Source organism: Pyxicephalus adspersus, chromosome 4 (genome assembly GCF_032062135.1).
Source record: "Pyxicephalus adspersus chromosome 4, UCB_Pads_2.0, whole genome shotgun sequence".
Classification (NCBI taxonomy): Eukaryota; Metazoa; Chordata; class Amphibia; order Anura; family Pyxicephalidae; genus Pyxicephalus; species Pyxicephalus adspersus.
In genome coordinates, this window is record NC_092861.1 from 147,005,997 (window position 1) to 147,030,935 (window position 24,939).

Consider the following 24,939-nt stretch of genomic DNA (forward strand, 5'->3'; position numbering starts at 1 on the left):
TTCTTCATACTCACATCTTTTTTTCCCCCCAGGGTTTCTGACGGCTGTATTACAAAATTATGCACGTAAAAGAAGTGTATCAGTGGACTCGCTCACCTTTAAACACCAAGTGCAGCCGCTTTTCAGTCCAGATACAAACAGTGTAGCCAGCATCACCGAGATGGCTTTCAATGTAAGTAGATGAACGCATTTCCTTGTGCGTTCCCTCATCCCGTCTCCTCTGAATGAAGGTGATGATGTAGACTATAGATCAGCCCTGAATAACAAAGGTTTTAGTTTTTAAATAACATTTGCTGCAGAGTGTCAGTTATGTAGAATGAACACCTTTGATTTTAAAGAGCACCTGTCTATCAAAGGACATAATTTAACCTGGAAGATGACCAATGCTAGTTCAGTGGGTAGTTATAGTGGACAGCATTGCAGAGGAGATGAGTTGAACAGAATGAGTGGCTTTATTTCCATTGGGGTTGCTGGGTTATCTCGTGTAGAATTTGGCTTTATTCAATAATTTAGGGATGAAGAACCCCACACCCCTGACTCTCTTCTGTGCTTTCAGAAGGGCTTGGATCCGCCTGAACAAGGCGTTCTGGTATTTGGTCTTTTCCTGGACAGTGCTCAGTGGAGCCGTGATACACAAGGCCTGGAGGAATGTGAACATCAGCAGAGATTTTACCCAATGCCACCAATCCATTTCATCCCACACATGGTAAGGACGATGGTGCAATTTCCTCTGTACAAGCTCAGCTCTGCATTATCCGCTATAGCGTTACCTTTATTTATTTTTTTTACAGATGGAAATGGATTCTGCAAGCAAAAGCACCGATGACCACAACACAACTTTCACTTATGAATGTCCATTATACCGCACACCACAGAGGGCCGGAACTTTATCTTCAACTGGTCATTCCACAAATTTTGTAACATCCATAAATATACCAACAGGGGTCAGACCTGAGCACTGGATACGGAGGGGGGTGGCCATGCTCTGCCAAATAATTGAGTGACTGAGAGCTTTCACTTTTTGCCCCAATCTGGAGGTCATGATGGTAGTAGGTCAGTTGACTTACTAAAGGAGTGACCCACATCACCTAACTTCATTACAGGTGAATTAGAGTTCTATTTCGAATACAAACAGGTGGTTGGATTATTTAAAAAGGTCTGCTGGTGTAAATAATGAATAATTGTGCTGAGGAAAGATTCAACTGTTTAATAAAATAGTCACAAATCTACTTTATCACAACTCTGAAACTTCAAAAGGGCAATGCCACGATAATGTCCACATTTCTGTGCCACTGCCCCGCCTCCTGCGCCCACCAGCCACGCCCACCACAAGCTTTACTTGTAATCCATTCTAGATCTACTCAAGGAAAAACACTGGCCGGTAACATGAAAGTCCACACATTTAATAAAATTATAGTAACATTTGTGAAACAATGTTTAATAAGAATAACAAATTCATAGTTTTATGTGAATATATGTGTAAGAAAAAAATACCAAAAATAGAGGCTTATATATATCATAATACAAAAAATATGATTATACACAATTTATTCACATGTGAGGAAAAAAAAAGTATGCAGACGGAAAATTAAGCTAATATGAAAAAATCCATTGATCCTTGACTTGGCACCATGATTTTTGGTGCACTGCAGTGCAAGCAATTGGGACACCATTGCATGAATGGGCCCTTAAGAATTCTTCATATATATTTGCTGGCTTGCAACTGGTAGCGGATTTGCTGCCAATTCTAAAATGGCACTTTTGTTGCAGAATGTTTGGTGACCCACACATCCTCCAGTATGAATAACAAAGGAAAGTGATGTCTGCTTTAGCCCCGGGGTGCCCATGAAATCAGGCAATCTTCGATGCTGGTGTCAGTATGCAGCGCACCAATGGTAAATGGCATAACTGTACTGGCACTGCCTGTAGCTCAAACTATACACACTGCAAAAAAAGTGACCCTTTGATGGCACCTTCACCTGCCTGTTGCAGCACTACAGCTCACATCCTTTCACGTGGCATTGATGGGTTGTGCACAGGATGGGTATGGGACACGTAAATGTAACTTTACAATTTGCTTGTTATAAATGAAGACAAACTGCTTCAAGACACCAATCCGTGACTGGTTCAGACCTTTTGATACATTTTGTAAATGGTCCCGGCTATGCCAAGAAAGCCATAACAAGAGGTAGCAGAAATACACACAAATCTGGATTCTTCTCACATCTTTCAATATACCCATAATAAGTTATCTATCTAAAACATGGGATTTCCAAAAAAGTTTATAAAAAAGTCCTGAGAAATCAATTAATTCACAATAAAATATCTTTAAAAAAATCTTAACGTCATAGCTGACAACTTTGTATCTAAATGAGACCACATTAACCCTCCCTCGGCTGTAAGCGGCAGGCAAAGACACAGCACGGCACCCAGTAACTACCAATTACTAGAAAGCAGGGCTTGCATGGTAATTAACATATTTTGAGCATGTTCATTTGCATATTAGCGATCAGGAAGAGATTGGTGAAGGCTTTGAATTTGAAAAAGCTCTCCTATTAAAAAGCAAACAAAAGACGCAGTAAGAATGCCAAATGTTCACAAAAAGCATTGGATGAACTTACTACAACAGGTAGTCGTTCAGTGGTTTTAAGTCAGGAGCTACCAGTTGGTGATATGTTCATAGGGGAAGTTGGATAGTTCCTTCCTATTCAGCTGGCTCTTCAGGACCTGCCTTACCCTTTGGTGGTACTTGGATGTTGCCGTCTTCCTGGCCTCCTCCTCATAATTCCCATGTGACTGTGGGATACCAAGGTACTTGTATAGCTGGTCTCTCTGTCTGCAATGTGCCCTGCTGGTAGTTCCACTCCATCAGTCCTAACTACCTTACCTCTCTTCACTACTATTCGTCCACACTTCTCTACTCTGAATGACATTCCAATGTCTGCACTGAAGACCCGAGTCAGGAGGATCAGAGAGTCGATGTCATCCATGTAGAGAGGGTGGCTTATGGTAGTACCACTCTTGTACTTGTATCCATATCCAGAGCTTGTGATTATTTGGCTAAGGGGGTTCAAACCACAATCAAAGCTTCCAGTATTAAAAATGCAAAGCATATACCTACATTTGACAGTCAGTAGTTATTAGGCAGTGCAGAAGAGCACAGATAGCAATACATGATGTTACAATGCTGACACATCTCTCTATCTGCATTGTAGAAAGTGAGAGCTTTACAAATCAAATCCCGGCATCGCAAAAGCTGCAAACTCAGCTTAACACACTTTCCATTAAAACAGCCTGCAACCAATTGTACACACAACATATCCCTGGGTGTATTAGCAGAACATAGAGATTTCCCCCATAGATTTAATTTATACCTCAATTAAAAGGGAAGCTACTATGTGCCGTCTTCACAAAACCTAATCACCTAAAGAGATAAAATATGTACGTATAAGTACACTGTATACCCATAAATATTCTACATTTGATTAAAACCTTTCAAAGGTTACTTTAATAATTGTGCTCACCAACAGACAGTGGTTGCATCCCTCTCATAAACATACATACATATATATATATATATATATATATATATATATACATATATACATAGCCTAAATTGTTCTTTTACATTTAGGAGTAGAGTAGAGTTAAAAGCGCGGTCATATTTTTGGCCATGTCTGTCCCACTGGGGAGACGTCTGTAAGATTCCTGTCTTGTGAAGGTTGACAATGATGCAAAGTGCATATGAACAAAAAGTCTGCAAACCTGGCCAACAGCAATGTGAGGACACAGAAGTCTCCTTTATCAAGGATATGTACAGTACATACAGTATATATATATATATATATATATATATATATATATGTTGGATAAAAGAGGCCTTGTGTCCCTGAAACAGCAGTTGGCTATATGCAACTACACTAAAGAATGGTGTGCTTGAATCCAGGGTTAACTTTGCTCATATGCAGTAAAAAAAACCTAACAGGGATTGTAACCTGTACACACCTCTATCCAAAAATAGTTTTGACTTCAGATACACTTTGATCAGGTTACAAAAAGATCTTGGACAGCCCAAATGATATCCGCAAAAAATATGGCTTTCCTATGTCACGTTGCACTTTACCTTATAGGTACCCTTTATGTGCATATAATCCAATCTAACGGAAAACACAAAGCTTAGAAAGTTATTTTACATACAAAAATAGTTATCCTTGCTTGGCGGGAAACATAAAGCCTCTCAGCTGCTATGACATACATTTAAAAAATAATAATTTTATCATTATTTACAAAATATTAAACATTTACAAAAGCCTGCATGGCCAAAGCGGATTTCACTTGTCCCTAAATTAGGACAGAATCCAAAGACAATGACACAAATGTGTAGAGTTGCCTTGCTAATAAATGTAAGGGATGAGGCGATACGGAACATGCTGACAATACTTCTGCCAGTCAGGGCCATATTTCATGTTACACTGCTGTTCCACTCTGAATACCCGATGGAGGAGAAGGCAAGTGAGATAAAAGCCATAGAAATATGGCAAAATGCTGGTGAAACCTAGAAAGAAAAACAAAGGGGTTCAGGTAATAGCAGTAATTGATGGCAATAAGGCATTAACTATAGGATATAAAGCAGCTTAGTCAATCTACAATTCTATAACTGGCAATAAATCAACTTTATACTCGTCATATTTCTGTAACTTCACTCCGATTTCCAAAAGCTATTGAAGGCAAGATGCATACTTGTGCCAAGTAACTATTTATTTTTCATTGCACCCTATCAGAGTACATTAAAAAAAAAAAAATAAAAAAAACCCTGTGTACAAGTTATATTATCCATACTGCAGCATTCAGACTCCTCTGAATGGAGATGTCCTTCAGAAACACAGGCCAGCCACAGGAATAAATGAGGCTGGAGCATAAATGAATGGACAGGTCTGCACAGGGGACCTCCAGAGAGGAGCTGAGGATATATATTTTGCTTTATAGGTTAGAATTAAGGAGCAGCATCAAAGGAAGACAACTTCCTAAAATTCCCAAATCTGCACAGCTAAAATAAATAATGATGTTTTGGCTTGAGATACACTTGTAAAAACATTTAGCAAGTAAAAGCAATAAACATTAATGTATCTTGAATACAGCAATTTATAAAACAAAATTTCTACGCTGTCACTTGAGTCCTGTGATTTGACCTATTAATTTTCTACCAGGTCTAGAGAATCCAAAATTTAAGGCTGTGGCAGAATTGGGTGCTAACCAAGAAAGTTTCTTCTTATAGCACTCCAAGCGGCCATCCCTACTGGAAATAAATCATTTGCTGAATTGGCATATGTCAGCTACACAATTTTTTTGCATTCTCTCCCGAGACTGGACAATTTTAGGAAGACACTCACAGATTTTGAGTCCGTGTATGACACAGAAACCAGTTCGGCATTTGACTTCACATTTGTGCTCATCCTTAATCGTCCCAAATCCAGAATTTGTCCCCCCGTTTGTTACAAAGTGGGCCCAAGATCTTAATATAGATCTTTCATCTGACCAATGTGAGCAACTACTTTCAATTGCTCAACCCGTCTTAATGAGACGGGATATAAAATCCTGACGAGATGGTACAGAGTGCCGGTCTGCTTGCGATCTAGGTTTCCAGAGGCTTCAGATATTTGCAGGAGAAGTAATGAACATAAAGGCACCTTATGGCATATTTTCTGGGATTACCCAAGAGTTCCTCCCCTCTGGGAAAGGGTGCATGGTCTCCCACCCTAGGTTTACCAGATACCTTTTGAGGCAGGGTTTTTTCTTTTATATCTTACCTCTATTCCAAGAAAGTTTTATCACAGATCCATTTTAATAAGGTTAGTGGATGCTGCAAGAGCAAGTATCCCGGCAATGTGGCCTCAACCAGGGACCCCCAGTATTGCCCAATGGTTTAACCGTCATAACAAGCTTTATCTGATAGAGAACCTAACAGCATCTCCTACAGACACTGAGGACATTACAAACCAGAGATGGTTCTATTGGACCTTTTTCCGTGAATCACCTGAATATTTCACCTCAGCACATTAGACCTTTGATTGTATATCTAGATCCTTACACGCCCAAATAAGTCAAGGTTATCTCTTAACTATATGTGTTCAGCTAACTTATTTGTCCCCGATCAAGTGCCCCCCTTTCCTTTTTTATCCTCACTTCCTTTAAGAACCCCTAAATTCAACAGACTTTATTATTATTATGTTACTTCAGAAAAATTAAGTTTCGTGGTGAATTTTGAAAATGATTACTTTGCACTGTTATATTTTTTCTTTGTATACAGTTTTGTACATATGTAGAAAGATTGATAAACCGGTTATTTCTGTTATGTTATATTTATGTTTTGTAATTCCTTTTGTTTAATCCACCTAACAAAGTTTTAAACTGCAAAAGTCTATGATGTCCACAAGAAAAACTGCAGCAATTTTTCTTTTAGTACAAAACGGCTGAATAGTGTCATAACGTAATACTCACCACAAGGCAAACACCAGGCCCAGGCCATTATGAGGTCACCCAAGTAGTTTGGGTGTCGGACCAATCCCCAAAGCCCAGACACGATCAGCCTACTGCCAGCTGCAGTTGGGATTGTTTTCAGATCTGGTGAGAGAAAAGAGAACATTTACACAGCTGCATGTAATCCGGATGAGGACAAGAACTGGATTCAGACCAATCAAAGGATCAGACGAGGGAAGGGAGGGTGATTGGACTCACGTGAAAGTTTTGGGTCATCTGGATTTTTCCTGAAGGCGTATTTCTGGTTGTTTGCACATCGAAATAGAAGGTATCCGAAAGCTAAATTTACACAAGCATAAAACAACATAAATGAAAGATCTGGCATGGATGAATGAGTAATAACATGATACCTGAATTAGTAACATAGCAACAGAAAGATTTGCAACTGCAAACCGATTTCTGCTTGGCAGCTACTCTATACCAGTTTTAAAGGCTGCTGAAACTATAAAGCAAAGAAAAAAAAAAAGACTTCCCCTTTCCTTTGAGAGTTATTGGTTGGTAAAGCCAGATTTATTAAAGCCCTTCAGAGCTGGAGAAGATACACTTTCATCAGTGAAGCTGGGGGTTCCAGCAAACGTGGAATGGATTTCTTAAAAGTCATTAGCTATTTTTTATCATCCTGGACCAGATCCATTCCAGTTTTTTGGATCACCCAGCTTCACTGATGAAAGAGTTTATACTCCTTTCCAGTCTTAGAGAGCTTTAATAAATTAGGCCCATTGTGGCAAATCATACAGAGTTTCTTTACTTGCAAAGAACATTACAGTTGCATAACATTAGCCATGGCAATGTTATTTAGCCCAGGCTTCAGCTTTATTGGCAATTATCAAGTCTTTATAAATCAGAGATAGTTATTTTGGACACTTTGCTAAATGAGAGCCCTGACGTATGAATGAGTCTAAACTAAACAATCCATATCCCCCTCTTATTGTGTGATACATCCCCCACCTCTTAGATTGTAAGCTCTTCTGGGCAGTGTCCTCTCCTCCCCTGTCGGTATTTCTCATTTAATTTAATATTAGTGGTTTTAAAAAAAAATCCCTTAAAAGCATCTAAAAATACTACAGTAATAGCTACAAAATCAGGAGCGGACATGGAACCCAATCATACATTTCTCTGTTCTGCAGTGACTCACACCATATATACATAGGTATATATGTATATAGTAGGAAAGTACTGAGAATGACAGCTTAGACAAGGCCTATGCATCAATCTAGCTGTATGCACTAAACCAAAAACGCAGAATTCATAACAGAGGAAACTTACTGTTCAAAACAATAATGGCTGCAACAACTGTACGGGAAAGATCCACTGGATGGTTGACCAAATACATTGCTTGCAGGGAGTATATGATTGGAACCCAGACAAGGCCTACTAACGCCAACATAAAGCCAAAACCATCGTGGGTAATATCCAAAGAGGTTAGGATTCCCTCCTAAACAAAGACACAAGGATCAGTTAAAATGCTCAACATTAGTAAGCAATATGAATCCAAATTTTAAAACGAGACCAGTCACACGTATGATGCAGTGACTTTACAATATTTCTACAAACAAGTTCACATGTGGAGTTAACTTCCACACATTATCAAGTGGAGGTGCCTAGAAATACTCTCCCTGATATGGCAGTAAATAACTAGATAAAAGTTTTAAAAAGCTTCACTGACAGCTCAGAAAGTGACTAAGGCATGCTTACAACATTGTGTGGCACACTTCCAGTTTTGGGGGATTACCTGGTCATGTATCTTTAATATGGCGGGTTAACTTTATGATTTTTGAGAAGCTTGACACCTCAGTATAGGTCCTTCTAAAGCAGCTAAGCAGCTACTGTTTTACAGTTACATCAGGTAGATCAGCAGCTAAACATCTCTGGGGTACCAAATTTGGTATTAAGATAACATTTTCTTCAGTTTGCATGTTCTTTGCTCACCAAATTAATTGATTACATCAAGACTGGCCCTGAAGTGTATGTGTCTGTGTGTTCTTCTCTCCTAGGAAGAATCTGACATGAAATGTTCCAGGAACGGATAAAAGCAGAACAACACTTTCTGGTAGAAGCTTTAAATAAGATGACCACACTTTATTAAGGGGATTTATGCCTTCACCAGAAGGTCGACACTCCACTACATAGCACCTCGTCTCTGAGCCAGTGTCATCAACCCCACAATCTGTGAACTACTGACATCTAATCTCACAGCACTACTGCACTGAATGGTGCTCACATACTAATGTGACATTCAGTAGTAAAGGCAGAGGAGAGTTGGTGTCTAAAAAAGCTTTAAAACATGCATTGGGGGAAAAACAAAACAAAACAAAGCAAAAACAACACACAAATCTTAATAAAAAACCTAGTTAAGTTACTGTGAATTACCTGATTCCAAAGCACATGAAGGACATACAACAGCTGGAAGCTGTTTACAAGGATCATGGATATTGAAGGATTGTCAAGCTTTTGAACATTCATTTCAGCCAAAAGCATTATGAAGTTAAGGAAAACCTGAAAAAAAATCATAGTAAGAAATTACAGATGTAAACATCAAACGTTAAGAAAAGTACTAAACACCAAATTACAGATGTAGATGTTAAAATAGTCTTTAACCCATGCTAAAACCTGGCGCATACAAATCAAATATATAATGAAAAAAAGGATACGATAGCTTCATTAATAACAGTAATCTAAAAATTTAGTCTTGCTTAGCCCTAAACTTTGGTTCTTTCAAAGCTCAACTCCCGGCAGCAATTTAAGTGTTTTAATAAACAGACATTAAATGCGAATGCAGTTTTTTTAATTCCATAAAGCAGCCAGAAAATTATATCTTAGTATTGAAAGAGTTTCTGGTTTCCTATTTCTTGTTAGTGAGACTGGTGGCTGTAACGCACAACCCTTCTCAAGGCCATGAGTTGTTTACCAGAACACTACGATAGTATTTTTGACAGGATCAGAGAGTCATTCCTGCAATTATGCCCCCACTCCCAGCAATATTATCCCCAGAGCATGATGGGCTCATAAGGTGCAAATTAGAAAACATTAAATATGTGGATATCAACAGCTCATTTCCATAGTTGCAGATCTGCAAAAAATTATACCTTTGACCCAAATTAACATTTTGCGCAAAGACAATCATGTTTATATAAAAAGCAACCTTTGTTTTGTTGTGCCTGTACAGGAAAAGTACTCTGCAAGATTTAGCCATTAAAGGTCAGCTTTAATGTCAAATAGCCAGATTGGCTAATTGGCAAATTTCAAAAAGGAGTGTATCCAAGATCAATCTTTACAGTTAACACATTTAAGCTGCTTACATACTTGATTTTCTCATCACTGACCCCTTATTGATTTACTGTTCCCCCTCCCCACCCGCCACCCTTTCCCCACGGAGATAAAATTTCCCAGGTCTTTATATAAAGGTAAAACATTGAAAAATGAAGCCTTACCCAGCCATTGACTGAAGGTTGGATGGCAATAAAATACTTAAAATCAAAGTTTCCAATGCGAGGGTTTAACTCTCGACCCATGAAGAAGGTATAGATGAAATTGCCTGTAATAAGGAAGCAAAGACTGATTTGGTTCTGAGTCACAAACAGGAATTAAAGGAATCAAACAAATGTGTGAAATGTGACACTAACAATAAAGATCAATTTATACCAGAATACTTCTATCATTTCTCAGAACATGCAGTGCTCTCTAAATAAACCTGCAGAGAACACTCTGTAATCAAAAAAAAAAAAGAAAAAAAAAATCCAGATTCCAATGACCCATTGTTTCAAAATATACCCCCCCTCCCGTCAAAATATGTATATACATGCAAGTACAGGTTCATACATTCAATAAAGAGCAAAATGTGAGAATGTTTGCGTTAACTATGTGCTTGTTAAAATCATGACGTACCAGATTTCCCAGCCTCAGAAAGTTCCTCTTTTGGGGCTCTATATGAACGTGCAACTGCATAAACACTTAGAACCACAGAGAATAAAGTAGCTGCAGCTGCAAACTGGTGGAGATGTTTGTATACATAAAGCAGGTTGACCTGGTAGTACAAAAGCCCTCCTACAACCACAGCAACCAAGATCAATGAATGGAATCCTGTAAAGAGAAAACATATATAAGTGATGTAGAAAAGACAGAACCAAGTACTTTTCTTGCCGACCCAAAATTAAAAAAGTTCTCCCGAGCCATATATAGGAACCTTCTGTGCAGAGCAATATCACTGCAGAATGAAGGGGGACTACCAAGATAGGCTACATATGTGGGGTTCAAAAAAGGCTCAGGTATTCATAAAGAACCAAAATTACACAGACATGTTAAAGAATAACTGCTTAAAAGGCGTGTTCACAAAGTAGTTCCAGTGTGTTCACAAAGTAATGTTGCTGGTATATGTATATAGAAGCAAGATGCGTTGCCTTGATCACTGTACTGGTTCGCCAAATGTTTTTACAAGACTACATAAATATAATGGATGAATTTTACCATAAAAAAGGAAACAAACACAACAAATGCACAAGCATCTCCTGGTGCCTGAAAATACCTACACTTTGTTGGTAATACCCTGGATGCAAGTTCAAACTTATCATTAAGTCCTGCGTTTTAAAAAAACTACTGTTATCTTTTTAGAATACTTGTGAGATAGTGCCTGGTTTTCTTAAAATAAGGCTTAGGACCAGGTGTAGTAAAGCATAACTGAAGTATGCTGAAAAGTTAGATACATATGTTCTGTTCAGTCCATGATCCTCCACAGGATCTAAATAACTGATCTAAGCAAGTGTAGGTACCAGTTAGGAGAACAGAGAATACTAAGAAAGAAATCTTACCATTTATTCTGTATTTCAGACTGTTTCCATTATCAAGGGGCACACCATATGCAACCTTAACACAAAAAAAAAGTTTACATCAAAAAATGTGTTCTTGTACTGTAAGAATTATCCAACAGATATAAAAGTTGTTTCTTATGATAATGCTTATTGTACCAGTTACCCGACATTACACAGTACATGCCTCTAAGGTTACCAAAAATTAAAAACTGTGGGTAAAAAAGGTAAACGCAGAACAAAATTGTCTAGTTTAGTCTTGAATGCCTCCTACAAACAGAAATGCACTGTGAATTTTAGCAGCTCTGACATAAGGAAGCAAAATCTTTACCAAAACATTCACCTCCACACAGAAACAGTGCAGAACAATGCATGGCAAGTCAGTAATGGGAAGAGATCAGCTGAAACGACAGGCATTACTGGTGATTAGTCCTTTTTTGCTCTGTCTGCTTTTTCTAGGTAAGGTTTCCAGCAATAAAATCCTTTCTATACAAGTGACTTTTTGTGCTGCAGACTTAGTTTAAAGATGACAAATATGAAAGGAGATACGAATAAAGCTAACACAATAAATCCGTATACACTACTACCAAGCAATGATGGTCATACTCAAAGAGTAATTTGTTAGAATTTTTGCTTGATAGACAGCTGACTAAATTAATTTCTATCAAATCCGCCAAGCTTACTACTAGAAGAAAAAACACTACTTTGTTTAGCTTTATATATATTAAGATTAAGTTCCTCAAAACTATAGAAAATGTCTCACCTTGCCAATGGGGAGCAGGTAGAATAATGCGTTAAGAAGTATCCACAGAGTAAAATACCCCAAAACTGTAGGATTCCACAAGTCAACCAGTGCTGAGTAAGAGTAGAAACTGAAGAGCGGCACATTCTTCTGAGTACACTGGTACAGCAAATAGAATAACAATGGCGGCAATGACAACATCATGAACAGGGTTCCTTTAGCGAAAAATAAAAATGAATGTGATTGAGAAGCCACAATATAGAATGATTACAGTACAAAGGTTGTAGTAGTTTGCCTGTATCTGAAATTGTTATTTGCCAGACCAGATCTTACTTCAAAATTTTTAAATCACAGAAACTAAATGAGAAATATGCAGCAAATGAAATTGAAATGAAATTCAGTCAAACTTATTATTTCTATAGTTAAAAGTGAGGCAGCTAGCATTTCCCAATGGAAAAGTCCACAATGGTAGCCAAGATCTATAAAGGTATTCCTTGTTTTATTGTCCCTAAGTGTAGGAAACTGGGTGGCCACTATAGGCAGATCCTTTACTACATTGGCATTAACCATCCCCCAGGGCATAATAAATAATTCCTTCCCACATTTGATACACCAACACTTTTTTTGCTCATGGTCACTAAACAGAATATACAGGCTAGGCCCTGAATATCAATAAAGAGCACCCATCGCTCATTTTATATAATACTCTTCTGATGTTTTATGCAATTTTGTTTTTAACAAATATGTCATGCAAATAAACAAAAATAAGGATGAAAAGTTCTTTGAAAACAAGACTTACCTATCCTCCCTCCAAACTCTGAAGTCTGGATTTTCTCAGCTGGCTTTACTTTAAGAACTTCTATATTATTAGGTTCTTTTTCTGCGTATTGCTCTTTTGTGCGTTTATACCTCAAGACTCGCTCACTCCTAACAATCTCCTTCACCACGTTTTCCTTAAATATAATATATAAATAAATTTCCTTAAATATTATATAAAAATATAAATTAATTATTAGATTTTTATAAGGACAAAAATGTATATATATTTTAAAAAAAACAGTTTCATGAAAGTATCAATAAAAGATTAAATGCTACTTGATAAACTATAAATATACATTAAACGAAGTGCGTTTGGGACACCTGACTATCACACACTCACATTAAAGGCCAAAAATTTGTGCAAATTATCGAGTTTGGACATTTCCTGATATAGTTACCATTCATGCTGCAGCATAAAATGATTTTAGACAATAATCCACTTCTAACGTCCATATTTATAACTGATTTTGGTATGTCTACACATACAGCTCCATAAAGACATGGTTTGATGAGCTTGTGGTACAAGAACTCAGGTGACCAGCACAAAGTACTGACCTCAATCCTACTGAACACCTTTGGGGATTAACTGAAAGGTCTTTTTGTCATGCATGTGAGCGGGTGGGGTATATGGGCAATCACATTAACAAAAAATGAAAACACTTTAAGTAGTGTAGGAAGGAGTTAGTACTAAGATTATTTGAAGACCTATGAATCCATGGCAAAAAATGTTAAACAGGACAAAACGTGAAAACTCTCAAATTTGTACACTGACAGCAATATGGGATAAGGGGACCTTCAGATTCAAAAGCTTTTTTCAAAAGCCCTTTTGTTACCCCCTATCCTGAAAGGAGGAGAAAAATTTGACAAAAGATTCTTCTTATAGTAAAAAAATGTATTGTTGATACTATGCTGGAAAGATCCAAGATACTGTATGCGTTTACCTCTCTCTCTCTGTTACTATGCAAAGACTCCCTGAAGTAATCCTCTCTCTGCACGTTACTACGTAAAGGTTCCCTGAGGTAATCTTCTTTCTCCACATTAGTACGCAAATGCTCTCTGATGTAATCAACAGTTTTTCCTATACCCTCTGCTTCACCATTGCTCTTTCCAACGCTATAGTCTTCAAGTCTCTGAAATTAAATAAAGTGAGTTAGTTTTGAAAAACCAAAGAAAAATACATCAGGCTACAAGTATGACTCCCTCTAATGTCACAGACTTTCTGAAAGATAGAGGGAATTACAATGCCATTACCAGTGGTGTTAGTTGAACTTTTAAGAAGTCCCCCTTGCGGCTGTTTCTGGTGACAGGAGCAGGAGATGCCTGCTGGGCTCTCTTCGGCTGGCGTCCTGGTGACCTTGCTCGAGCAGGAGAACGCGATCTAGATCGGCTCCTCCGTCTGGAGGGAGAGGCAGAGTTTCTCTTTTTGGTTCGAAAAGAACCCAGGGTCTAGCACAGAAATATGTTAAGGTTAGAAAATGAATACTACAAGAAATTTAAGCAAATTTATTATTGAGTCCTTGGTAGAAATGAATTTTAAAAAATCAAATATGCTTATTACATCTGCATGCTTTGCAATTCTGCAACGTGATACTGCTCATGACAATATTACTATAATACGTTTATCAGACACATGAAGCATAGTTCCCCAGGACCAAATAAACTTTCACCTATGCATCAGATCACACTAATGAGCATGAGCTTTAAGTAACTTAGAAAAAGTTTTTTTTTTTTTCTAACGGGTCCATTTGATGCTTAAGATATTTACATATACCTGAAAACATTATAAATAAAAGACCAGAAACTGTATTTACTTACTTTAATATCACCGTCTCTAAGGTCAAGCTCTGTTCCATCTTTATATCGCACTGTATAAAGCTGAGTTGATGGATAAAATGACACAATCTGCACTTCATAGTAAAGGCTGCTTCCTGGCCATCTGCCCATGACCGTGGATCCATCGTCAAATTTTTGACTAGGCATTTTAAAGTGATATTGCTCTATAAAAGTAAAAAATAAAATGGTTTTAAAAATAGGGAAAACCTAAAGCCTGAGAGAATAAACTTGTCATGTCAACTACTTACAGTGTAAAGATTTATGCAAGATTATTGATGCATCTTTCTGAGGTTCAGATGCTTCAAACACATTAAGTGGGGGAATCCAGAACCCCAATTAGCTTTTGTTTGTTTATTTACTTGTTGCAGATTTTACTCAATTTCCTACCTGGTAAATTGGTTATGACAGAAGAACAGGAGATAAAAGAAAAGCTTTAGGACATTTAGGGTATATATAAATATTTTTTTTTTTTTTTCTTAAACCCTTAAGTCTCTCTGGTTTGAGCTAACACAGGGTTACGGTCTCTCTCTACTCTTCAGTGTGACTGTGCCAATAACCAGCACGTTCACATGAAAGCAAAGGTGGCTAACATGCCTTTCCATAACTTTAAGCATGCGCTTCATTACAGGTAACTGAATTAAGTGGCAAGGATACAAAAGAAGATCCCTTAACAATACATCACATTCAGTGAAGACAATCTGATGGCTTACTGAATGCCCATAATTAAACACTTGGGTCAGACAGGGTCATGGCTGCTCTTTTACTACCAGAATAATGCAGGTGTGAAATTATGTGCAACGAGGCTTTACTTTAAATCCACACATGGGAAATTCAAATTAAACAATTACAAACCACTATGAGCATTAACTACTGCAGGACGACTTCCAAACAGAAGAACACTCTAACATGAAAGTAACATACTCACGTGTTGACAACCTACTAAAACATAACAAGCTAGTCAATCCCCACCTAATGTATTTCTGTCACTGATTTAGTTTGAAGGCTTTCACAAAATAAAACCACATCCTGGAAACAACTTGCATGTAATGTCAGTAACAACGGTTGTATTCAGAATGCAAACAACACTTTTATTTACTGCAGATGTACCACAAATGTGGCAGGTAAAATATTTTAAATATATTATAAATAGGACATCTTCTTACTGTTTTAGGCAGATTGCAATCTTGGTTTCAAACTACTGTGAAGTGACTCTCGATTAAACTGGCTCCATTGTAGAAAATTGCCGGCTGAAATCTTCTGAAACATGCAACTCCGGGACTGTCATCAAGCTCCTGTCCCCCCACCCTTCCCGACTTGTCCCTCCTACTGACTTCAACATCATTACAGAACAGGAGTAAGAACGTAAAGGGAGGGTCAGCAACAAGAGTCAGGAGCACAGCATGGTACATAGAAGATCCACATGCATGGAAAATCTGGCATAGGGAGATATTTTCCCAAGCAATTTCTTTGCAGTGGAGCAGTTTTGCAAGAACTTTTTCTTTTTTTTTGCAAGTTCCAGTGAGAGTTAAGCTGCGTACACACTTCCAATTTTTATCGTTCAAAATGAACGACGAACGAACGATCGATTGGGCAAAAATCGTTCGTAAAAAAAGTAACCAACGACGGCGACGAACGAGGAAAGTCGTTGGAAATGAACGACCGGACCGGCGGATCGGACGACGATCGTTGACCATCGTTCGTGTGTACGATCGTTCATTGATCGTCCATGGTCTGAGCATGCGTGATGAACGAAAGTTCGTTCACTTCCTGTCGTGCACGTCACTTCCTGTATCGCTCAAACGATCGCATCTATTGTGTGTACAATATCTACGAACGATCGTGTCGTTATCTGTATGTACAGGATCGGTGCTATACGATCGTTCGCAGATATCGTGCAGGATCGTTCGTCGTTCGTTTACCAACGATAATAATTGGAAGTGTGTACTTAGCTTTACTTTAATGGTCATTGATAAATACTATATTTCACCAGTGACAGTAAAACCCATAATCTGTCAAAACAGACTTGCCAATAAACATTACATTTTTAAAAAATGCCAAAAGACATCTGCCGGCCACAACAGACATAAAATCCTCACTTGACCCTGTCAAGAAACAGAAACAGCAGTGCTGATTTTAAGTCAATGAACGGCTCATACAAGGCACAATTCTAAGCAGAATATGTCAGAATAAAATTAGGGGTTGTTGCTACAAGCTCAAAGATGGTCATGCTTATCCTGTCCTTTATTACAATTCTGAATCACAATACTTTTGCTGACTGGGTGCTTGCTTTGGATCAGAGATGGATGATGCTGCTCTGTGCTGTTTAAGTCTTGCATTACGGCATCAGTACTTAGCAAAATGATTAATAAAAAAAAAAACATTTCAGAGATAACTAAATAAGGATTTGGTAGCTGGAGATGTTTCAGACATTAAAGGATTGCCAAGAACTGGTCTAGATACTGACAACTTGCATCCCACAAGTTAGCACGTTAATAGTAGACGTTGAAGAAAAGAATCACATATAGTTAGCATAAACAATTCTTCCTGCAGACACCTAAATATGAGGCTCTCTGTAAGAATGAATATACATTTAAAGTGATATGGCTATTAAAAAAAGAAAAAGGGCTGCCAATGCCTGGCCTCTTGAGAATAGTAGTTTCCTGGCTGTTGAATATTGTACTTTTCCATCAGTCTGGGATCAAGCAGAAATGGCAAAATTCCTCATCTATACTTGTGTATGGTTATCGACTATAAAGCTATATTTACACCTTTGGAGGAGTGCCCAGTAGGTGCTGCTCACTCCTTTTCCATAAAGCAGGACGGCACTGTGTGTATAGCGTTAGCTCATTCATCGGTCACTGGAAACTATTATGAAAGATAATTTCCAAAGACAAATCTCTGATGTCCATTGGGTGTCTTGTACAGGGCTTTATAGTGCTGACGTGAAAGGATCAGTATAAAAGCCATGAAAATTATATTTTTAAAAGAGAGTTCTAAGTTGGTGTAATGATGTGGGCATTCTAACCCAGGTGCCCAAAGTTTTTAGTGAAAGGGGGTCATGGCAGCGATCTCACTAACCCTGGACATACTTACCCGCATCATAGGGGTCTCGCTGTCATTTGCAGCATGTCCCCCAACAAACTTGTAGAATATGGTATGGCTCTCCCTAAGGCTACGTACACAAGTGCAATAATTATCGTTAGAAACGAACGATTGATGACCGACCGTCCAATAATTGTTAACAAAAGAGTGCTCAATGATGCTGATGAACGAAGAAAGTGGCTGGAAATGAATGACCATAGCGGCCGATCTGATTGGGCAACGATCATTCGCTATCTATTGTGTGTACGGTCGTTCAGTGATCGTGGATGGTTCTGTGATACACTTTCTCCACTCCCTGCATCATTCAAACGATTGTATCTAGTGCCTGTACATTGTTGGTGGATTATATTTGAACAAACGGATCGTTTCAGCATGTACAGAATTGTGCACAATACGATCATTTAAAAAAATTGTGAATAATCGTTGATTGGTCGTTAATCGTTCGTTTTCTAACGACAATCATTGCACTTGTGTACTTAGCCTTAGTCCGGGGGTCTCTTTTTGAAAGAGTCCTTTTAATTACATCAGAGGGCCTGGCTCTAGTTGGTCCTTCAAAGTACTGAAGTCAGTAAGTAAAGTTAGTAAAGTAAGTTTTGGCCAAGGGGGCTGAGTGTCAGAAGCCTGACCCATGGCATTACATCCAGGTGATTCAGGTAATGAGGACCTAGTCTCTTTCAAGAACAGACCATGTAAATCTCTTTGTCCATTTTTGGTGGTAGACTTTCAGTGCACTCACTTGTTTTTATTTGCAAGTGTTAGTTTAATTTGGTTTCAGATTCAGGGAGGTGCAAACACACAAAAAAATCCAAACTGGAAAGTAATTTCACCCTCTAATGTGGAATTACCATAAAAGTGCCTTTAAATTCCACCAGTTTTTTTTTTTTTAAGTCAGTAAGAATACCCCTGGTTGCAGGTGGATATCTCATTAAAACCTTATTAAAGGGGGGGGGGGGCTTCCAGATTTCACCAAAAGCATATATGGAAATTGAGCAATTGTACTCCTCCCTACTTCAAGGTCTTTGACCATTTCCTCAGATACGTCTGCAGAATCTAACATCCCTAGCATTACAAATACTGAACATTGCAGAGTTTATAAACACAGCAATAAACCAGTCATGAACATTCTCGGGTGAAGAATTTTCCAGGTCCATCTGACTGAATTGCAGAGAATGGTGAATGCTAGATTCACGGCTTTATACACAGACTGACATTGTGGCCACTGATGTAATAAAGCTGCTGTCACCGATCCCAGCCATGAGTTGTTATTTTACACCACACAACTGAAAATTAATTATAAAAACTCTGCAATAGTCATAGATAACCGACAGAAAACCAAAATCCCCACGCTGCTGCCAGACTCAGCTCCCAACGCTGTATATAAATGCACACGGGCAACGATATATACGGCTATCATCACACACATTCACTGGATTGTGTACACAGTGCTGATATCATTGCTTGCACTGTTAGCTGTTATCACCGCTGATTTGTATCAGCTACTCAGCTGGCTGTCATGTGAATTTAAATCAATACAGTTCTGCAACTATTTGCAAACTCCAGTGACAATTATACAAAAATGTAACATCAACAGACCAAGACTGAAAACATTTACCTCATCCAGGTGTTCAGAGCATGCAGAAACCATAAATAAATTCTCACAAAGATGGCCAAGGAAAGTTGAATTAGTTCCTTACGTCTAGACTCCACCCTCTGCAATCTATAATGAATGTTGCAGCCAGACTTATCCATCCTTTCCACGTACCTACACACCTTCCTACCCCATACACAGCATTCCCACCACTCCTCTTCCGCTGCATCTCTTTGCAGTTCTCTAAATAGGCTTCCATTTCACCTTAGAATCAAATTCCTCTCCTGTGCTATGCCTTCAAATCCCTCCACAGTTCTTGTCCCACTTACGTTTCTGACCTGATAGAAAAATCCTCCCCAAGCCGCTCTCTCCGCTCCTCCAATGACCTGGACAAAACTTTTCTAGAGCTGCCCCGACTCTCTGGAATGGTCTTCCTCGTCCTATTCGGCTTGCTCCTACTTTCTGCTCATTTAAAAGAGCGCTCAAATCCCATTTTTTCAATCCTGTCTTCTTCAGTCTTTTGAAACCATCACTACTTTCCACCATTCCATATCTTCACTCATATTGTATATGTTAATTTCCCCACCTCCTAGATTGTACGCTCTTCGGGGCAGGGTCCACTCCTCTGGTGTCACTGTCTGTATTTGTTTGTCATTTGCGACCCCTATTTAATGTACAGCGCTGCGTAATATGTTGGCGCTATATAAATACTGTTTATTAATAATAATAACCCACCACATCCTTTTTTGGCCACTGTAACTAATCATAATAAAGAGATGGTGAATAACACACACTAAACACAGGGGGGTCATACACTGCTGTGCACCAATTGATCATCCTCTCATCAGTAGCACAACAAAAATCGTTGGGTGGTTACCGAAAAGTGGTGCACCAGCTAAAAGGCATTGGGGAGAACACTAGTGTTTTTCATCCAGCATTCCTCCAGAGGTTGCTAGGGGTTCTTTGAGCAATTAAATAATTGTGCCTCTCACTTTTAGTGACCCCAATGATCTTTTTGGCTATCTGTAAGGTTGGCATTCTTCCCACTGCACAGCAATGTAAGAGGCATTTGTCCTATTGATGACCACACTAATATACTTGATATAGTAAATATAAAAGCAGGTTAACTGAACTTTATTTCAAGGGTTCCCCAATGTTAACAAAAGTTGAGAAACACTGGGTTAATGTAAACCAAATGGGATGTTCTTGCCAAACGGCAGCCAATGGGAACGCTAATTGCTGTTTACAGTAGGTGTGTTGCTATAGTAAACAGCATGGAGAAATCCCATTGGCTGCTCGTTGTCAGGCAGCATTTTCCATTGATTTATATTACCTGTTGGAGCAGGAAGTGCTTGTTTCAAGTGATATCAGGAAGAAGAGCAGTACCAACAACACCCCCCAAAAACATGGAAGCTAAAATACATTTTCTGTACAGTATCACAGCTGAATTACACATTAAATTGACTAACTATTTAACTACATTAAATAGGGCTTGGAAATGACAGAAAACAGGCTGACATCGGAGGAACCTGAGGAGCTTACAATCTAGCAATGCAAAGTAATGTATGGCATACATATCTGGTCAACCAAACTTCTCTATGGTGAACAGGACCTAAGCACCAACAGCTGGGGGACCAATCACAACAATGCAAAGTAAGGTACAACATACCTATCTGGTCAACCAAACTTCTCTATGGTGAACAAGCCCAGAAAGCACCAACAGCTGAGGACCAATCATAACGTAGCAATGCAAAGTAATGTACGTCCGGTGGACTGCAGCCCCATTCCCTGCTCTATGTCAGGTTTAGTTCACCTTAAAATTACAAAAGAATAAAGAGTGACCCCATCTCATGTATATCCAAAACTAATTAATTTCCATCAGAGAAGGGTAAATTTGTCTGTGGGCAGATTTCCCCTCACTTCCTGTCCTATAGCTGCAAGAGGTGAGAAGAAATGCTAGCCATAATAAGTGTCCCCACTGGAACATTTTCCTTCCTTTCCTGTTCCTGTGACAACTCTCATCACATCACTAAATTATATATTCTGCTCTAAAAATAAGTTTTGGCTTTTAACATACTTTAATGTACTTGTAAATATATCATATACAGGCTGGAGTTATTTATATATTGCAAACTTTTACTTCAGAAGTTTACAGCTCAGCCCCACAGAACTCCCGGTATCTCTCGGTGTAATAAGCCCTCAAATAAACAGCCAGCGAGATAAGGATCACAGCCGGCGCCATCACACTCCCGGCCTGCAGTACGCCCTCTGGTGATTACCTTCTCCTTCCGCTTCGCTGACCAGCTGCTCTCGGTACCTCACAGCAATCACAGCGCCCCCCGTCCGTAACGGCTCCGTCTCCGGTACTCCGAAACTTCGCAAAAGTGTCAGTAGGCGCGAAGCGATGTGATTGGTCGTCGCGGGGTTGTTTGGAACTTGCCCCTGACTAGGATTGGCCGGCGCAGGTGTTGTGGGCGGGGTAAGGCTAGTGACTGAACACGGCCCACGGTCTGGCGCCTGAGGCAGAGTGAGGAGTAAAATGGAGGCGGGAAGTGTGTAGATGAGCCGCATTGCAGGGCGGGCTGCTGAGGGATGGAATTCACCTCACGACGCCCTGTGTTAAGCTTAAAAGTCCCCAGTACTTCTAAAAATTGTTCATAACCGTACAAAACAACCAGAAAAGTGTGAAGTTCACAGAAATACAAGCTTTTGTGGACTTTTAGAATGTTTAAAAATTTGAGAAGTCAATAAAAAGACAAATTACCCCACAAAAATAATGAAAGTATAATAAAAAAAATAACTGAGCACAGAAATATGCAATGATTAAAGTTTATAAAATAAACAAATCTGTGAAAAGAAGTGTGTTATATTAATTGCTAATACACTACATAAATCCCAAAAATAAAACTGATATATTGCAATCTTCAGATGTATTGGTTTCCTTTGTTCAGGGTTTTCCCCTTTATTTTCCTATTTTTATTGCGCTAATAACGCATTTCATGTCCTACGGTGACAACACTTGCTCATTGTCTATATATGCAGGAGCAATGTTGTCACTCTACGACAGGAAACAGACCACACTAAGGGCTCTATTTATAAAACATAATTTGACATTCCCTCAAACATTCCCTAGTGGGAGTTAATTACAGCTTTTGAAACACATTGACCTGGAAGATTCCCACAAGGGAATGTTTGAGGAAATGTCTGATTCCCTGCTTTATAAAATGGAGCCCTAACATTCTCCTCCTCTTCACAAGATAGTGAGGAGTTGTTCTGTAGTCCACCAAAGAATATTTGTAAAGCGAGTACAATAGTTTGAGATGTCAATTCAGGTCACAGGAAGTTGCATGGACATTCTGTGAATGTTATTTTGATCATACATAAAAAGGAAACTAATTCAGGCTCCATATCTAAGTAAAATTTTCTGTAATATATAAAAAAATGATTAGTTTTGCTGTAACCACTTTGCACCCACTGTATACATCTAACGAGTAAGTTTTGTACATTTACCCTATGTAACATTGTCATTATGTAAGATTTTATATATTAATATTATTACACAGTATTTATATAGTGCCAACATATTACGCAGCACTGTACAAAGTCAATATTCATGTCACTGGCTGTCCCTCGAAGGCTCACAATCAATGAAACCATATTTAACATATTTATATATTTATATGTCTTTAATACAGTCTAAGGTCAATTTTGGGGGGAAGTCAATTAACCCAACTACATGTTTTTGGAATGTGGGGAACCAGAGTACCCAGAGGAAACTTACACAAACACGGGGAGAACTTGCAAACTCCATGCAGATGGTGTCCTGGCCGAGATTCCAACCTGGGACCCAGTGCTGCAAAGAATGCTAACCTCATATATCATACATCATACATATCTCATATATATATATATATATATATATATATATATATATATATGGAACACATAAAGCTTTCTTTTATTACATTGTTGAGCAAAATTATTTTATTTTCTACGCAATCTGCAAGATAAGGCCTTCTTCGGGTTTGTATACACAAGCCTTGCCAAATGTTGTATTTTACATTTAAACACAGCACTTGTAAATGTAGTTGGTGTTCAAATGCAAAATGCATTGTGTGCATGGAGCCCACTTTGCCTGAGAACTAAACATACCTGTATAGAACCTGCTGAGTCTAAAGAAATGCAAAACAGGTAATACACAGCCTTAGAGGTGTCACCAATACTGTAAAACAGGACAATGTGCAGGCCTGTGCTTGATGTGTGATTTTTAACAGGTAACAACTCCCATCTTTAGGGGTCAATATGATAACTTTACTGGCAAATGGCTGTAAATAAAAATGTATTTCACAATCCACATTGTTACACTACACAGGGAAAGTTCCTCTGACTTTGACTCGATTTATAAAACAGGGAATGAGACATTCCCTAAAACATTCCCTTGTTGTAATATTCAGTGGCAGTAACTAATTCCCACCAGGGAATGTCAGATTCCCTCTTTTATAAATAGAGCCAAAAAGTCAAACGTTTATTTTTGAAAAAGCAAAAACTCAATTTGCCTGTAGGCTGTATAACTGACTTAAAAAACGGTCACAATAATCTTTCATTTAACCTCTAAGTCAGGGGTCGGCAAACTCCGGCCTTTAGGCCAGACACTGCCTAGCCAGTAGTTTGTTCCGGACTAACGCCCCCTGGCCAATCCGGCCTAAAGCTCCGGAGCCGCGGGTTGCCGACCAGATTTGTCAGGGGGCATTAGGAACTACCGGAGCCGGAGCCACCAGAGATCCAGTGCCGCCTCCTTGCTGTGGCTCCCCTATTTACCATGGCAAGTCTGATACTTCTGCCACCTTGGTAAATAGGGAAAGCTCCCTGAAGGTAAATCCCTCTCCTGCGTATGCATTGCATGGATTTCACTTCAGGGGTTCCCTGGTGGGGGCATTAGGGCGGGACTCAGAGTCCTGCCTAGTGTGCTCCTGCTCACCCCCGAAATGGCCATAAAAGTTTGCCGACCCCTGCTCTAAGTCAATGGAAAGAGGTGGAAATGATAATGGAATATAATCAATAAACTGAAAATTTCCAGTTCTTGTCACCAGAAGTTTGTAGATGGTTCCACTTCTGATCTGTTGCATCATTAAACTAATACATGGGGACCCTGCCATGATGGTCCTTATTTGGTCACTTCCTGTTATGACCTAAGGTTCAGTTTCCTGAACCTTACTTTGTTGTCACCCTGTTCTATGTTGTCCTAAAGGAGATTGCAAGCAGTAACCCGCTACGTCATCAAGAAATGATCCCCCATGGCAATTCTTATGAACTTTTTTACCCTTGAGGTTCCGTTACTTTTTAGTTCTTGGGGAACCCATACTAGAACCAATCTTTTGGGGGAGTCAATGGAAAAAATGGTGGCCAGTGGAAAGCATGCCCCCCTACAGTGATTACTAGACAAACACCTTTATAGACACCTAAAAATGTCCTGGAGCTGGTTCTACTAAGTGGTAATACCCCAAAACTTTGGAGGC

At 38.9% G+C, this 24,939-nt stretch overlaps 2 protein-coding genes across 4 annotated transcripts in view; one reads left to right on the plus strand and one right to left on the minus strand.

Annotated features, from left to right (window-relative positions):
* Positions 1–1,230, plus strand: part of DNAH14 (dynein axonemal heavy chain 14) — a 124,420-nt gene extending 123,190 nt beyond the window's left edge. The window contains 3 exon segments of the mRNA XM_072410300.1: positions 33–172; positions 560–706; positions 792–1,230. Coding sequence (XP_072266401.1) covers positions 33–172; positions 560–706; positions 792–1,004 — 500 coding nt within the window. The 3' untranslated portion in view covers positions 1,005–1,230.
* Positions 1,231–1,382: 152 nt separating this feature from the next.
* LBR (lamin B receptor) lies at positions 1,383–21,861 on the minus strand. Of its 3 annotated transcripts, XM_072409915.1 has the most exons (15): positions 21,703–21,841; positions 14,982–15,120; positions 14,716–14,897; positions 14,152–14,346; positions 13,842–14,030; positions 12,881–13,034; positions 12,103–12,296; positions 11,343–11,397; positions 10,423–10,617; positions 9,969–10,072; positions 8,908–9,033; positions 7,804–7,972; positions 6,736–6,816; positions 6,499–6,621; positions 1,383–4,555 (listed from the first exon to the last, which is right to left on the minus strand). In XM_072409915.1, the coding sequence occupies exons 3-15, from the start codon at positions 14,878–14,880 to the stop codon at positions 4,395–4,397; spliced, it is 1,911 nt and encodes a 636-aa protein (XP_072266016.1). In that variant the 5' UTR covers positions 14,881–14,897; positions 14,982–15,120; positions 21,703–21,841; the 3' UTR covers positions 1,383–4,394. The 3 variants fall into 3 exon arrangements, with proteins under 3 accessions (XP_072266016.1, XP_072266015.1, XP_072266017.1); XM_072409914.1 differs by lacking the exon at positions 14,982–15,120 and having other exon boundaries at positions 21,703–21,861; XM_072409916.1 differs by lacking the exons at positions 14,982–15,120; positions 21,703–21,841 and adding an exon at positions 15,897–16,140.
* Between the last annotated feature and the right edge of the window lie 3,078 nt (positions 21,862–24,939).

Coding starts and splice junctions, on each gene's coding strand:
- LBR (XM_072409914.1), bottom strand. CDS start 14,880: ATGCCTAGTCAAAAATTTGACGATGGATCCACGGTCATGGGCAGATGG. Junction 10,618..11,342: donor TCTGAAATACAGAATAAATG/GTAAGATTTCTT, acceptor TTCTCTTTACAG/GATTCCATTCATTGATCTTG. Junction 9,034..9,968: donor AACCTTCAGTCAATGGCTGG/GTAAGGCTTCAT, acceptor ATTTTTTTTCAG/GTTTTCCTTAACTTCATAAT.